The following is a 14,943-nucleotide window of genomic DNA, read 5'->3' as shown; positions in this document are numbered from 1 at the left end:
GGCTGATTTCTGCCTCATATTCTCATGGTAGAATTTGTATTTTCTTTCTCTGTTGGAAATACTTATATTATGAACCATAAATTGATAAGTCTTTATTACTTCTATCATTAGATGACAGCATTCAGAAATCAGAACTTGGAAACCAGTTTCCATCAACTTCCAGCCAAAGTAAGTTTTTCTGTTCAGTTTTTATAAGCAAGTTTCTGAAATTGGTCATTCATAATTGTTTTAATTTTTTTTTGACAGCAAACAATGCTATTTGAAGAATTGTATTTTAAACACTTAAGAGGAAAAAGTATATATTTTACTAGCAGTGAAATTCTTTAAGGACAAACTATATGAAATAACATCCATAAGACTAAACAATTATCCATAAGACTATCCATAAGACTAAGAGCAAAAGTTAATAAGCAGCACTACTAATAATAACCAAGTGAACCTTGCTGAATCAAAAGAAAGATGGCACATAGCATGACATAATAGGATTACCATGGGTTTTAGAGTCTACAGACTCTACCACTTTAGCCTTCTGTGTAGCCTTGGGGCAAGTTTCTTTAATTCTCTAAGCCTCCTTATTGTCCTGAATAAGTACTAAGAAAAATCTTCACAGTGACTCTCAGGCTTTGGTCTCATAATCGCTTTCTACTAGCAAAATTAATAAATACCTAAAGAATATATATATATATGTGTATATATATACATATATATACACATATATATGTATATATATATGTGTGTGTATATGTATACACATATATATGTATATATATGTGTATATGTATACATACATGTATGTATATATGTATATATGTGTGTGTGTGTGTTATACCTGTCTGTATTTACCTAGAAATTAAAATTGAAAAATTTTTAAAGTGCCTATTTATTTTGAAATAATTTAGTAAGAATAGTGACCAGTTGCTTATATTTTCTAATCTCTTTAATGCCTGGCTTAATAAAATAGAGCTGGATTCTCATATCTCCTTCTTCATTCAGTATGTTACAATATGTTGTTTTGGTTGCAGTATATGCCACATTCCAGCTTTATAATGATAATATAGATTTTTAATAGTCTTCAGGTAATTGTGGATATTCTGATAAACTCAACAAGGTACTTGAAATGTGAAACCTGAGACCATATTAATGAACTTTTTATGTTGTTACCTTAAAATCCATTGGTCTTTCTTATACTTTGAATGGAATATCATGTACTGATCATTCGGAAAATACTGGTTCACTAAGTTATGTAGATCTTCCAAATGTTGACACATTTTTAATACAGTATAAAAAGATAACATTTGTTGATATCGCCACCAATCTCAAGACAAAAGTTCTTAAGTATTCAGGAGCTGTCAAGCTTATAGTGGCAGATACAGTATTTCTACAATCCTAATTTTCACTTTAAACCATGAATTCTGTAATTGGCAACAAATATTGTCAGCTGTTTTTCTAGAAACAACAGACTTACTTTGTTCATCTTCAAGAAAATGTCTGCCAAATACTCAAGTCTGACTAACCATTCTTTGTCACTTGTTCTTAAAAGTACTAGTTCAGTTCAACTCAGCTGCACAGAGTTCTTTTCCTCGAGACAACTACTGTGCTGTGCTAGGTAGCAGAAGTACTTTAGGTATATTTCCCAGTTCTTCACATAAAATATTAAGATTTGTGCTCAAGAGTTGAGTATTAAATGAAAAATTTTGCTTTATGAAGCAGTTTCACTGATAACCTTAAATGAATGGGTGTGAATACAAAAACTGTATTGGCACTACCCTGATTCATGCTAAGGCATCAGTTGTTTTTCCCACCATTGCTTTCTTTGCACCATCAATGCAAATGTCCACATGGTGGGAAATGTCGGATAACATCTTAATGTTGTGAGAATAGCTTTAACCTCAAGGACCTCCTTGGAATGATCTCAAGGTACCCACCAGTCACACTTTGAGAACTATTTCTCTAAAAACTCTGTAGTATAAATAAATAAAAGGTATAAAAGTATTATTGTTGTTTTCCTGTTAAATGAAGTGGTATATGAGAAAGTCCTTTATTAAACTGGAAAGTGCTAGGTAAATGTAATTGGTATCATTATTGCCAATAATAATTAAGGATGAGTTGCAAACTCAATTTTTTTTAATGTTTATTATTTATTTTTGAGAGAGAGAGAGAGAAAGAGACAGCACATGCAGGAACAGAGGAGGGGCAGAAAAAGAGGGAGACACAGAATCCAAGGCTCTGAACTGTCAGTACAAAACTCGACTTGGAGCTTGAACTGAAGAACCGTGAGATCATGACCTGAGCTGAAGTGGGACACTTAACCTACTGAGCCACCCAGGCACTCCATGAGTTGCAAACTCAGTTTTACTGGTGTTAACTTGCATTCCACAAAAGATAGGCATCTGCAATTAAAGGGACAGCTACCTATTATAATATATGGAAGATATTCACTTACAGTGCATCCTTTTTTAATCCCTTTGTATACTTCAGAAACATTCCACCTTGGATGATCAGCTACATGAATTCTGAGCACCTAAATTTAAAAATCTATTTTGTATTTTAGTATTATTAACCTTTTAGTATTGTTTATCTCTCAAATATTAATAGTAGTAATAATAGTTTTGCTTTAGAAATTATCTTATTTCTGACTTATGTCATTTCATACATTTAAATTCTATTTTTTACTCTAAGACTTTTTATCATTTTGACATTGAAGAGACATACGCATATTTACACACATAACTTAAAACCTAGGGGTGTGAGATTTTCTTGAATACATGTGATAAACCTTTCTTTAAGAAAATAAATTACCCGCTCCGTTCTTTAAATTCCTTCCACTTTTAATGTCTATGGAAATTAATATTGGTCTTACAAGTCGTTTGTCCTTGAATCTAAGAAAATGATCACTGGCATTTCTTTTTTTTTTTTTTTTTTCCTGAGCAGAAGCAGCTGGACAACCCAAAAGTGCATCTTTTGTCAAGATGAAGTGGTGGTGCCTACTCGTTCTGGTAGCTTCTTTCGCCATCGGGAGTTTTCTCTTCGTTCGTACTCCTGAGGTAAAAACCACTCCTGTTCAAGAGTTCCAGAACCAGATGAAACAACTTATGAATAAGTACCAAGGTCAAGATGAGAAGCTGTGGAAAAGGAGCCTTACATTCCTCGAAAGACATCTGAATAGCTCCCAGCCTCGGCCTCAGCCTGCTATCTTGCTGCTCACTGCTGCTCGAGATGCTGAAGAAGCACTGAAGTGTCTGAGTGAACAAATTGCTGATGCCTACTCTTCTTTCCACAGTGTCCGTGCCATCCGGATTGATGGGGCGGACAAAGCTACTCAAGACAGTGATACTGTCAAAGAAGAGGTAGACTGGGAACTGAGCAATGGGTTCACGAATGGCCAGAACGCAGCGGTGGTACATCGCTTTGAGTCACTGCCTGCAGGCTCCACTTTGATCTTCTATAAGTATTGTGACCATGAAAATGCAGCCTTCAAAGATGTAGCCTTAGTCCTGACTGTCTTGTTGGAGGAGGAGACGCTTGGAACCAGTCTAGGCCTAAAGGAGATTGAAGAAAAAGTGAGAGATTTCCTCAAAGTCAAGTTCACCAATGCTGACACACCCAATTCCCACAAACATATGGACCCGGATAAATTGAGTGGGCTCTGGAGTCGTATTTCTCACTTGGTCCTGCCTGTCCAACCTGAAAATGCCCTGAAAAGTGGCATCTGCTTATAAAGGGTGACAGAAGACAAAATCATGTCTCAAATTTGGAGAATTTTTCAGCCTTTGTAACCAGAGACAGAATTCAGAGCTCTTTATGAAAGAACTGGTTTCTTTTTAAAGGATGTTAAATTCTTAGGTAAACATGGAACATCTAACTCATTTGTTCACCCTAATGATCTGTTATTTGAGAGAATCATTTCCCTGTTTCCATTAAGATCTGCGTTAATGATCTCTGAGGACTACAACTTACACGCAGTCCCCTAGTCTGTTTAGACTCGAGGTTGAATCATTACTGCCGTGTTATGACCAGACCAGGTTGGGGGGGGATTGGGCTCCTTCCTATGAATCCTCCCAAGTTTATAAGTTAGATTTTTCACAGAGTTTGCTATTAGTAAGGCAGCTCTATAAATGCAACTGTGGGTTTTCCCATTATTCTCTTTTACCATCATTTAGGTGCGAGTTCCTTAGTTTCCACTTTTAGGAGCAAGAGTAATGAAAGGTCATCTGAGTGTGTTTGGATTGTTTTCTTTGTTTTTGGAGGGCAGGAGAAGGAGGCAAGGAAAAGGAGAAATTGTGGAATGAGGAAGGTAAGGGGGAAAATCTTCAAGATGAAATTTAAAATAAGCCACTGAGACTTAGGTCATTCAGGTATAGCCATATGAACTCTATTCTCAGTGAATTCTGCTGGGGTTTGTTTCTCACGTGTCCTTTTCCTTTAAGAAATTTTTGGTCCTCCCAAGGATTTTAAAGCATGTATATAATAAGATTTAGCATATTTGTCCATTTGACTCTTAAGGGTGTGGTCAGTTCAGAGCAGTTTATTTTGGACATATCCTGAAGCCTTTGTTTTGAATTAAGAAATATAATCACAGGAATTGGTAAATCACTGGTTAACCGGCTTTCCTGGGCTATCGAAGAAGGATTTGATTTTCTGCGTGCAGTTCTACAAATATAAAGATGTACTATGCACGTGATAAATTTTATTAAGAGTGCCTCGAGCCAAAGAGAAAGCGAACTTTACCATATGTGGGGAATGTTGAGATGTACTACTGTGCATTCCTGTACCGCTGTTGTATTTCAGTTGTAACCTGGCATCTATTACTGACCTTTCTCATCTGTTGACTGCTTTGTTATTCTTAAAATCGTAAGATTCTAGATACACCTTTTTTTTTTTTTTTTTTAATTTCTACAAACCTTAAATGAAAATACTGTTTTTAGAATACTAGAGGCAGTCATTGGCTTTATCATTCACCTGTTGAGGATCCTCCCATGCCTGGTAGTAGAGTGTGGTCCGGTTCCTTCCAACTAGGACAACCCGTATTCATAAATTTATACCCTTTATTGAAAATTGTTCCTGACTGTCAGAAGTCAGGTCATCTGATTTATAGAGGATTCTAAAAACAAGAGTTTTTGAAAAGGCTTATTTTATACACATATATTATATGGAGAGACAAATGTTTTTATTAAATGTTTCGCTGACCAAAATAATTTTAAAGAAATTAATGTTACTTATGTCTTTCAGGAGAAATAATTGTAGCAGCTGATCTGTAAATGACTTTAGAAGCTATTTTAGTAATTTAAATAAATTTACTTTCTTGGTTTGTACTCTGTGTGTCGTAAACTTAATGATGATTCATGAACCTTTTTTTTTTTCCAGTTAATCCTAGAGTTTTCTTTACACTTGAACAATTTTAGTAATTTCTGCTAGGAGAAACAAAGGCCAGAGAATTGTAGCCATTTACAAGTACATTGGTTAAAAATATAATCACCATGCTCTTCTGTTTCATCCAGGGATTTTTGAATTATCACTATATTGGAATTAATTTAGGTTTTCCTGACTTGGCAAAAGAATCTACAGCAGTGTTTCTCAAATTTGTCCTTCTCCCCTCCCTAAAGAGTGTTTTCAGATTTTTTTTTTCCCTAACCATCTACCCCCTTGAAATTTTAATACCATGCATATACCGTATATCTATCTATGGACTATATACATTTTTGTCCCTTATACATATGAAGGGAAAATTTAATAACTCATCAGCTTGAACATAGGATTAGGGTTTCTAGAAATTAGGCACAGTGTGACTTTGGGTGGCAAGGTCGGCTCAGGAAAAACCACAGTACAGTACTGGTCTTACAGATTTCTAGAAACTTAATTTGCTTCCCTTCTTTTAATGACCGTCTTGTATTTAAGGAAGTTTTCTAAAGCTCCAATTCTCAAGACAAAGATTGGAAGTAAACTTGATTTTCATTCTATAAAGAGAACTGTCATTTAGAAATGAGTTTGCATAGTTCATGCCATTAGTTAATGCCTAAAGATATAAAAATCCAGTTTCCCTTTGATCTTGGGTCTTTGGAAAGTGGACTGTATGTTGGCAACGTAAGGAAGCATTTCTCTTGAGTAGATCATGGACTATTCTATGTTGTCCTTATCAAAGTCATAGAGTAACATCTTACAGTATGAGGATTCTACTAGCCTTAGCCACCTGGGATGAAGATGTGGGTTCCGAGTCGGAAAACAAGCTGAGGTTGCTGTTGACTGAAAGGAAACTCCTGCCTTGAATACCTCTCTCTCTTTGGCGCAGATTCAGAGAAGTCCTGGTGTGCTTGCAGCCTCTTCTGGATTGTGGGGAAGATAGAGTCTGTCACCTGAGCATAAATAGGGCGAAACCCCTCACATTTTCATATTGTACCCTTGTCTTTTGCACTTTCTTAGACTTTCAAGGCCCTCTCCCTTCCCCCAATTACATGCTTTGCTAATTATTTGTTCTCCAGGGCTGAGTTTTTTAGGCAGAACTTCACTGAAATCTTCACTACTTTCCTTCCCCCAATACTATTTAGGTGCTTCTTTTTTATGCTCTCATTCATCATGTATTACCCCTGACACCACAGTTAGCACGCTTGTACTACCATATACCTCTTGAGAGCGGGAGGGTATCCTAAATATATGCACAGTGATAACGACAGAGACTGCTCGATCATATTGGTTGAATAAAAACTGCACGCCCTACCTAGTTAGCTAAAAATAGGTAAGTGACATCTTAGTATATTCTTTGCTTTTTTCCTGTTATTCTGAGCCTTTTTCTAAAGCGATATAACTACGTCAGCCTCAATTCAGTAGTGCTGTAATTTAAGGAAGGGGACCAATGCCCTGGGAAACTGGTTCTTTTCTGGTGGAAGCAAGGATTATTAGGGAGGGGTTTTCAAGGGGAAGGTGAATGTTAAAAGACAAAACTGGGAAGACATGAGGTCTTTATGTTGAGATGTGGAGTTTGAGTTTTCTATAAAAAGCAAGTTTCCTGGGACACTTGGGTGACTCAGTTGGTTAAGCATCCAACTCTTGATTTCAGATCTCATGGTTCGTGGGGTTGAGCCCTATGTCAGGCTCTGCACTGACAACGCAGAGCCTGCTTGGGATTTTTCTCCCTCTTTCTCTGTCCCTACCCCCACTTTTTCTCTCTCTAAAAAATAAACATTAAAAAAATAAAAAATAATAAAAAAGCAAGTTTCCTTACACCTTTTTATAATGCCTAAGAGGGTAGTATAATCCAAATAAGTGATGGCTATGAGTGTGGAGAGAAAATGGATAAGAAAAAATATTTAGGTAGAAATGACAAGGTTTGGTTAATTGAATGTCATATTAGGGAAAATACCTCACAGAGGACTCTTCAAAGTGCTGTACTACTAAAAATAACTCTTCATTCAATTTAGCTCATGTATCTTCTCTCCCCAAATACAAAATACACAGTGGTAGACTCAACTCTTATCTCTGTATGTCATTGTTGACTTTTAGCCGTTTGAAGTAGAGAGAGACACATAATAAGTCAGGGATTATTTGATTGTAAAAAAACAAAAAAAAACAAAAAAACAAAAACAAAAAAAACGCTGTCTAACAAGCAGAAGAGAGAAAGAGGGGTGGGGTGGGTATTGTAAGAATGCATTTCAGACTCTTCAGACAGGAGACTGGGAATGAGAGGACTTCCGATGGAGAGCTCAGCCACCATCCCCCCTGCCTCTACTTCTGGCTTACTTCACCTTAGTAACTTCCCCTTTGTGACTTAAACGCACAAAGAGAATGAACTTGCTTGGCTCAACCCAGTGTATGGATGATCCCTGAAAAGAATATATGATGAAGCATAGCTGTCTAGGTCACTCCTTTAACAGGGACCATGGGGTGGGGATGGGGAACGGCATTTTCCCAAGGTCAGGCCAACAAGTGGGCAGATACGGTTAAGGGACAACTGAATACATCTTCCAATTTATAAAGACCTTTATATGACATGATGCTATACTGGTTAATTAATTTCATTTTCACTTTAAAAAATGAAATAAAGGGTGATGGAAACACTATCAAAATTTTAAAATCTGCGTCTTTTGTCTAGGCAATCTTGTCCTTTTTGTAGCTCTGCTACAAATGTGTTCTGATTTCTTCCCATTGCGTTGATATTTTTTATGCTGAAGAAATAACAGTTATTAACACTTCAGGTACTATCTTAATATATAATAGCTATTACTAATTTGTTATAAGTCCCTCAAAAGAACACTGAGAACCTTCTTTAGTTTTCAGACTGTTTCTTGGGCAAGTGTAATGGTAGGAGACTATGTACCTGATTCAAACTTGATTCTTTAAGTCCCTCCCTGCCCCCCAATTGTAGACAGTACCATTCTTAGGCTAAACTTGAGAATCTACTCCATGCTATATACTCCTTTATAGAGAACATTCACTCAGTATTTATTCTGGATGGGCAATTTTCTTTCAATCTCTCCTAGTTTAAGTGGCCTTCTCTCATTGTGTCACAAAATAGATGGAACAGATCTACATAAAGGTCTTTATATTTGAATATGTGTTAAGTTGTCTGTCACCCTTTTTACTTTTTGTCAGCTATTTGCCTAAGTGTTTATTCATGCTCCAAACACCGTTTCAAGTGCTTCATGTGTATTAACAGATTCAAGTCTCATAATAACACTGTCAGGTAGTACTGTTACTCCCATTTAATAGGAAACGGAAGCACAGAAAGGTACAGTGACACTTAAGAATATCCAAGTAAAAAGTAACAAAGCAGAGATTTGAATTTGGGCAGTCTGGTTTTAAAACATCTATTGTCAACCACTAAGCGCCTAGTCTCTAGAAACGCCATATGCCGTACTTTCCCCCCAATCTATTCAGGCTCTATACAGGTTGGAGTATTTTTCCAATTTGTAGGTTCTTATTCGTGGCTCTCCTTTAAACCCTTTTCTTTCTTTCCTCCTTGCTCAGCTTGTGGAATCCAAGTACTACCCGCACCAAAAGTCTGAAGACCGTCGTCACACAGTCCTGTTGACTCATACTCGCCTACACTGGCATCGTGCTGTTGTAACTAAAGACCTGCAGTGTAGATTCACAGTTCATCTTTTTTGAAACACCTATATGTAACCCAGGTCTTAGCTGTCCCTGCATACCGTACAGCCTCTGTTTTCGTCCTCTCTCAGCCTAGATGCAAAATGGCACTTCTTTGACTTGCTGAGAAAGAGTCCATTTGCATCAAAAACATTGGTAATTGTACAGAAACAGAAGGGAACGTATGACTAAGAGCACAAGTCCTACTGTCTGGAGTCTGGAGTCTGACCTGGGTCCAAATCCCAGCTCCATACCTTTCTTGCTCAACGACATTGGTAAATCACTTAACTTCTCTCTGCCTCAGTTCCCTCATCTCTAAAATGGGGGAAATAATGTAAATAAATCTTACCGTGTTATTGTGAGGATGAAGTCAGTTGCTATATGTGAAGCACTTTGAAAGTGCTGAGGACATCAAAGGGTACAATGTCAGTTATTTTTGTTCACTTAAATTCTTATTCTCAATTCTTTTCTGTGTGACATCAACTGGCTGGCTTCTATTTCCGCCCTCTTAAGTGACCCTTATGATGCAGAGTATTTGGACTTTCTCCTAGCTTACACCTCTGTTACAAACCCCAACCGTCGCAGTTCTAGTCACCAGAAACCCTGTCTGTAAAAATCTGGGGGTTTTATAAAGAACGAGAAAGCTTTTTGTCACATATATAGACTTCTTTCTCCCATCTTTCCATGGCTTGTTCGATCTCACTATCCTTTTATTTTTAAAGACTTCACTTTTATTCAAACAATTATAACTGGTTGAGATTATTTCCCAAGTGCTGCACAGACTACCCGGTGTTGAACACAAAGATGTGCCACCTAGATCACCTTCAAGGAAGGATGTGTTGCACCAAATACTGGGCATGTGGTCAGGGAAGAGCCTTCACTGTCAGTCACTTCATGGATTACTTCAGCTGCAGAGAGTCATTTTGCCCAAGGTCATGCCAGGTTAGGGGGAGAGTGGTACACATCCAATGACTGATTAAGGGAATATAAGGGCCAGGCCTTCTCAGTCCATCATAGTACAATTTGGACGGACCATTTGCACTCTAGAGCTTTCCCATGGGATTAGATGAGGCTATGGTACCTGTATTATAATGTGACTCCCCCCTCAACCCCATCCTTCTTCCTTCACCTCCTTTCCATAGGTGTTCACGCCAAGGGCATTCCCTAGTAAACATCTAGCACATTAAGTTTTGTCAGAGTCTGCTTCTCAGAGATCCCAAACTGTGTCACACTTCAAGCTTAGTGAAGTCTATAAATGGAGTGAATGATAGCTAACATTTTTTGAGCACTTATCATGTGCCAAGCACCATGATTTGCACCATACATATAGTATCTCATTTAATTTTCATAATCCTTTGAAGTAAATACTATTACTCTCTCCCTATAATAGTTGAGAAAACAAAGACACAAAGCTATACTTTGAAGACAGAATTTGAACTCAGACCATGTGACTCCAGAGCTTACATTGTACTTACATTGTTAACCATCACACTACATTCTATCCCATCATAATATCCATTTCTTTTTTTTTTTTTTATACATATAATGGGTACAATTTAGGGAAACATAGTGCCTGACCTATGGGATCACTTCATTACCTGATGAAATTTACACCTCTCTATAGAGAGGTGTAAAAATCTGGCAAAAATGTTTAGAACTCTGTTCGAAAGAGTACCTTTCCAATAACAAAGGCAGACTATGGTTCTGATTTCCCAACCTGAGCGTACATTGAACTAGATATTTAAAATCTCTGTCAATGCTGATTCTATAAAACTGGCAAAGTTTCTAATATCTGAAAATACTGTAAACCCCAAAGTATTTCACTTGATGTCTCCTCTGAAAGAGTCTTTATCTCTAGAAGGCCATACTCTGTCTATAGTTGAACAGATGACTCCCACTGTGGTTGTATAGTGTAATACTTGCTGTATGAAATATAACATCTTCATGGGTATGTTCCAATGAAGTCTTTCTCTTTGGGAATAGTCTCAGAGAATTAGATTTTCTATCATTAGCTGGTAGGTCCCCCAAACCAAAGGTATGTTCATCTAAGTGTTAATTGTTATTGAATTAGCAGCTCTGCTTTTTGAGTCATGTAGTTATTCTTGAAGTAACTATTTGACCCTTACCATTTTCCCCAAGGAGATCAATGTGTATTAGAGGATTGGACTATAGGTTATGCTCAGATTTAGTCCTAAGCAACTAATCTTTTGCCTTTTTATCATGTTATCTCATTCCCCTAGGAAAGCGACACAAACGTCAAACTTTACAACAGTCTCAACATCTGCCTTAAATCTTGCACACAGTGTTCAGGGATGAATATAAATATATATGTGCATGCTAAAAATGACCTTTTAATATGAAATGAAATATAAAGAACACAAACAGGGGCGCCTGGGTGGCTCAGTTGGTTGAGCGTCCGACTTCGGCTCAGGTCAAGATCTCACGTTCGGTGAGTTTGAGCCCCGCGTCGGGCTCTGGGCTGATGGCTCAGAGCCTGGAGCCTGCTTCCGGTTCTGTGTCTCCCTCTCTCTCTGCCCCTCCACCGTTCATGCTCTGTCTCTCTCTGTCTCAAAAATAAATAAATGTTAAAAAAAAAATTAAAAAAAAAAAAGAACACAAACAAGAGCAGTGAATGGATAAGGCTAATATGATTTGCATAGCTATAGTTGTCTCCTATGATTAGAAAGTTGTTTAAGTGCTCTGTGTTTGTTTCAAATCTTAAACATAGGCATATGAGTTTAAACAAACAAACAAACAAACAACCCAAACCAAACAAATTGAAGCATGGTCTCATGGTTTCCTCAAAGAACCAAATTTCCTCAAAACAATACACACAGCACAATGAAGTTAAAATATGTAAAGAGTATAAACAGAAATGAGTAAAGCCAGAAAGCAGTTGAACGGGAAAAGTTTGGAATTAAGGTGCTGGGATAATCAACAAGCCTGGTAATGTTCATTCTTCAGACAGTATGAGGTCATGCTTAAGATAGCAAAATACTTGTGGTGCCTTTCTTCTGAGGTGCTCCAAGTGCTTTGTTGACATTATCTAATAGCAAATATTATTACCCCAATTTTATAGGTGGAGAAACTAAGATACCAAGAGATTAAATAACTTCCTTAAGCATGCACAACGAGTCGGTGATGGAACCAGAAATTTATGTCAGGAATCTAATCTTTTCTGTTCATATCACTAGGTCAGCTTTCCAGCTTCAAAAGGCATTTATTGGTGTAAATTTGTATTAAATGTATTTTTAAAACTGATACTATCTTCTGTAAACAATTAAATGAAAATGCTTTTATTGTAAGTCACAGTTGCTTTTCATGGGAGACATTTAAGAGGTAATTCAAAAATAAATTATCCCAGATTCCAAAAAGTATCCACATTAGGTTTAGGTCATTTAGTACAACCTATTTTAGGTATCTAATATAGAACCCTATGAAATTATATCAGTTAGTATCCGATGTCCTAATAGTTATTCTGTGCTTGTGTGTCATACATTATTTTTGGTAAGGTGGGCATGAATAGGAAAGGTATAGGGATTATTCTGTACTTTCTACTCCCACTCAACTCAGAATTGTCCCTGAAGGGGTGCCTGGGTGGCTCAGTTGGTTAGGCGTCCAACTCTTGATCTCAGCTCAGGTCTTGATCGCAGCAGTGTGAGTTCAGGGTCATGGAGCCTACTTAAGAAAAAAAAAAAAAGAAAGAATTATCCCTGAAAATTCTGTAATTTTTATGGGAACAAATTATGAGAGGAGGGAGTGGTTCTTGGTTGTTGCCCTTTCAAAAATGATATTTTGACTTTAGTCCCCATCTCCAAGCTCCTATAAATCTGTTATAGTCTGCCCCATAAACAGAAACTGGCAAAAATCACAAACACAAATATATGTTTATATACTAATAGCAAGTACTTGTGCTAGAAGCAAACTAATCACAGGACAAAAATAAAGTTTGAGAATATTAACTGCATGTAAACTGTATATTTCAAAAATGAAGAAATAATGCATTTCTCCTTCATTTTGACCTGAATTTGGGATTAAGGTTACTGATGGGAGATCAGGTTAATTTAGGGCAGAGAGCTGCATATAAACATCCACAGTTATACCCATCCCACCTGTGTGGGCTGGTAACCTGAGAGTTGGGGAAACAGAGAAATCATGAACCCAGCAAACAGAACGATTTGTCACTAGGTAACTCCTATCTTTTTGGTTCAGCCAAAGCACAGAAATGCACATGCCAGTCTTCTCTCTAAAGAGAATCCAACTTCTTTGAGCACCTTTGAACAGGCATGCCTTCTGGATTCAAATGATGGAGGTTCCACGGGTAGCCCTACCACTCTTCAACCTGTGACCAAAAGCAAGCCATGTCATGACGCCATGCTTCAGCTTCCCCTCTCTGAGAGACGGTGATACACCACAGGAGTTGGTGAGAATTAAACAAGACAATGTGTGTGAATAACTGAGGTTATTAAAGTTTGTGCAAGAGTTATTTATACATACATGTTATCTAAAATTAGTTACATAAAATACATATGTATTAGTTATAACCACTTATATATGTAAAATAAGTATTAGCATGTATTAGAACAGTATTTATGTTTGGACAAATTTTTATTTTTCTTTCTTCCTTCCTTTCTTCCTCCCTTTCTCTCTCTTCTTTCTTTCTTTCTTTCTTTCTCTTTCTTTCTTTCTTTCTTTCTTCTTTCTTTCTTTCTTTCTTTCTTTCTCTCTTTCGAGACCATGCATATACACACATGCAACATGCAAGCAGGGGAGGGGCAGGGCGAGAGGGAGAAAGAATCTTAAGCAGGTTCTATGCACAGCCCGCCACCAGGGGGCTCGATCCCATGGACCTGTGAGATCATGACCAGAGCAGAAATCAAAAGTTGGGTGCTTAACCGACTGAGCTCTTCAGGTGTCCTCTCCAACCTCCTTTTTTTGTGTGTGAGAGTGGACAAATTTTTCAGTTCATGCTTAATGTATGCAATCACTTATATTTCCAAAACCAGCTCTCTCTTTGCCATCAATCTTATTCCTGCCTGTCAGTTTTTCTGTAAGGCAGTTCCAGCTGCTCTTGGCCCCTTATAATATTTTGTTAATGCAGTAGGATTTGTAACCAAATGCTCACATGTTCTCATTTCTTGTCCAACAGGTGGGGAGAACCCAATCCCGGGATTCCAGGAGTGGTTTTAGTGGCTGATAAGCCTCATTTAAATCTATGGGTCTTCTTCCAGGCTGGGCACCCAGCTGCCTTTTTCTATTTTTGGAAGGGCCACAGAAAATCTCCTGTCAAGAGTTTAAAACTTTCCACAGCCTGTAAAGAGATGGTTCACCCCTTTCAAAATATAACCTGGTTTGGTTACATGTAACCTTATTCTGACTTCTATTCTTTAGCGTTCTTTTTTTTTTTTTTTTTTTTTAATTTTTTAAGTTGCAGCTGTCTTGCTATGAGATGTTCCACTGTATATTTCATTTGTATTATTGGTCCATAAAACAGCATCGAAACAGAGAGATGCCCTAAAAAGAGATACCCTTCTCTTTAGAGTGTTCTGAGAAAAAAGAGGTTGTCTTTGTACAGTAAAAGGATTTCCATGTCTGTTAGCTAAGCTGTTTAAAAGAAATGTCAATAGGGAAATAACCAAAAAGAAGGTGCTGAACATTAGAAGAGACTACTCTTTGAAGGTTCATGGAGATAAAAATAGGAAAATATAATTTTTTAAAGCTTAAAAACATTTCAAAATCACCCATTCAGAAGTATTCTTCCTCTTAAGTATAAAACTTAATTTGGGGAAAATAGGAAAGACGTGGGGCTTAGATGTAAATACATTGTTTGTCCACTCACAAATCTTGTTGAGGAAACCTGAGAAG

The 14,943-nt window shown here is 37.3% G+C and overlaps 1 protein-coding gene and 1 long non-coding RNA gene across 3 annotated transcripts in view; one reads left to right on the top strand and one right to left on the bottom strand.

Moving 5' to 3' along the window:
• TOR1AIP1 (torsin 1A interacting protein 1) overlaps window positions 1–4,887 on the top strand; it is a 43,434-nt gene extending 38,547 nt beyond the window's left edge. For both annotated transcript variants that reach the window (XM_049634148.1, XM_049634149.1), the window contains 2 exons: window positions 112–168; window positions 2,932–4,887. In XM_049634148.1, the coding sequence (XP_049490105.1) occupies window positions 112–168; window positions 2,932–3,719 (845 nt within the window). In that variant the 3' untranslated portion in view covers window positions 3,720–4,887. The remainder of the gene's footprint in view (window positions 1–111; window positions 169–2,931) is intronic.
• LOC125925275 (uncharacterized) lies at window positions 2,901–9,548 on the bottom strand. The gene is made up of 3 exons (XR_007458764.1): window positions 9,428–9,548; window positions 6,188–6,350; window positions 2,901–3,539 (listed from the first exon to the last, which is right to left on the bottom strand). It is a non-coding gene; the product is annotated as an uncharacterized LOC125925275 (long non-coding RNA).
• Window positions 9,549–14,943: the final 5,395 nt, after the last annotated feature.

This window comes from Panthera uncia, chromosome F1, assembly GCF_023721935.1.
Source record: "Panthera uncia isolate 11264 chromosome F1, Puncia_PCG_1.0, whole genome shotgun sequence".
NCBI classification, from domain to species: Eukaryota; Metazoa; Chordata; class Mammalia; order Carnivora; family Felidae; genus Panthera; species Panthera uncia.
Note: the sequence above shows the minus strand (reverse complement) of the source record. Positions and strands in the feature narration are given on the sequence as shown.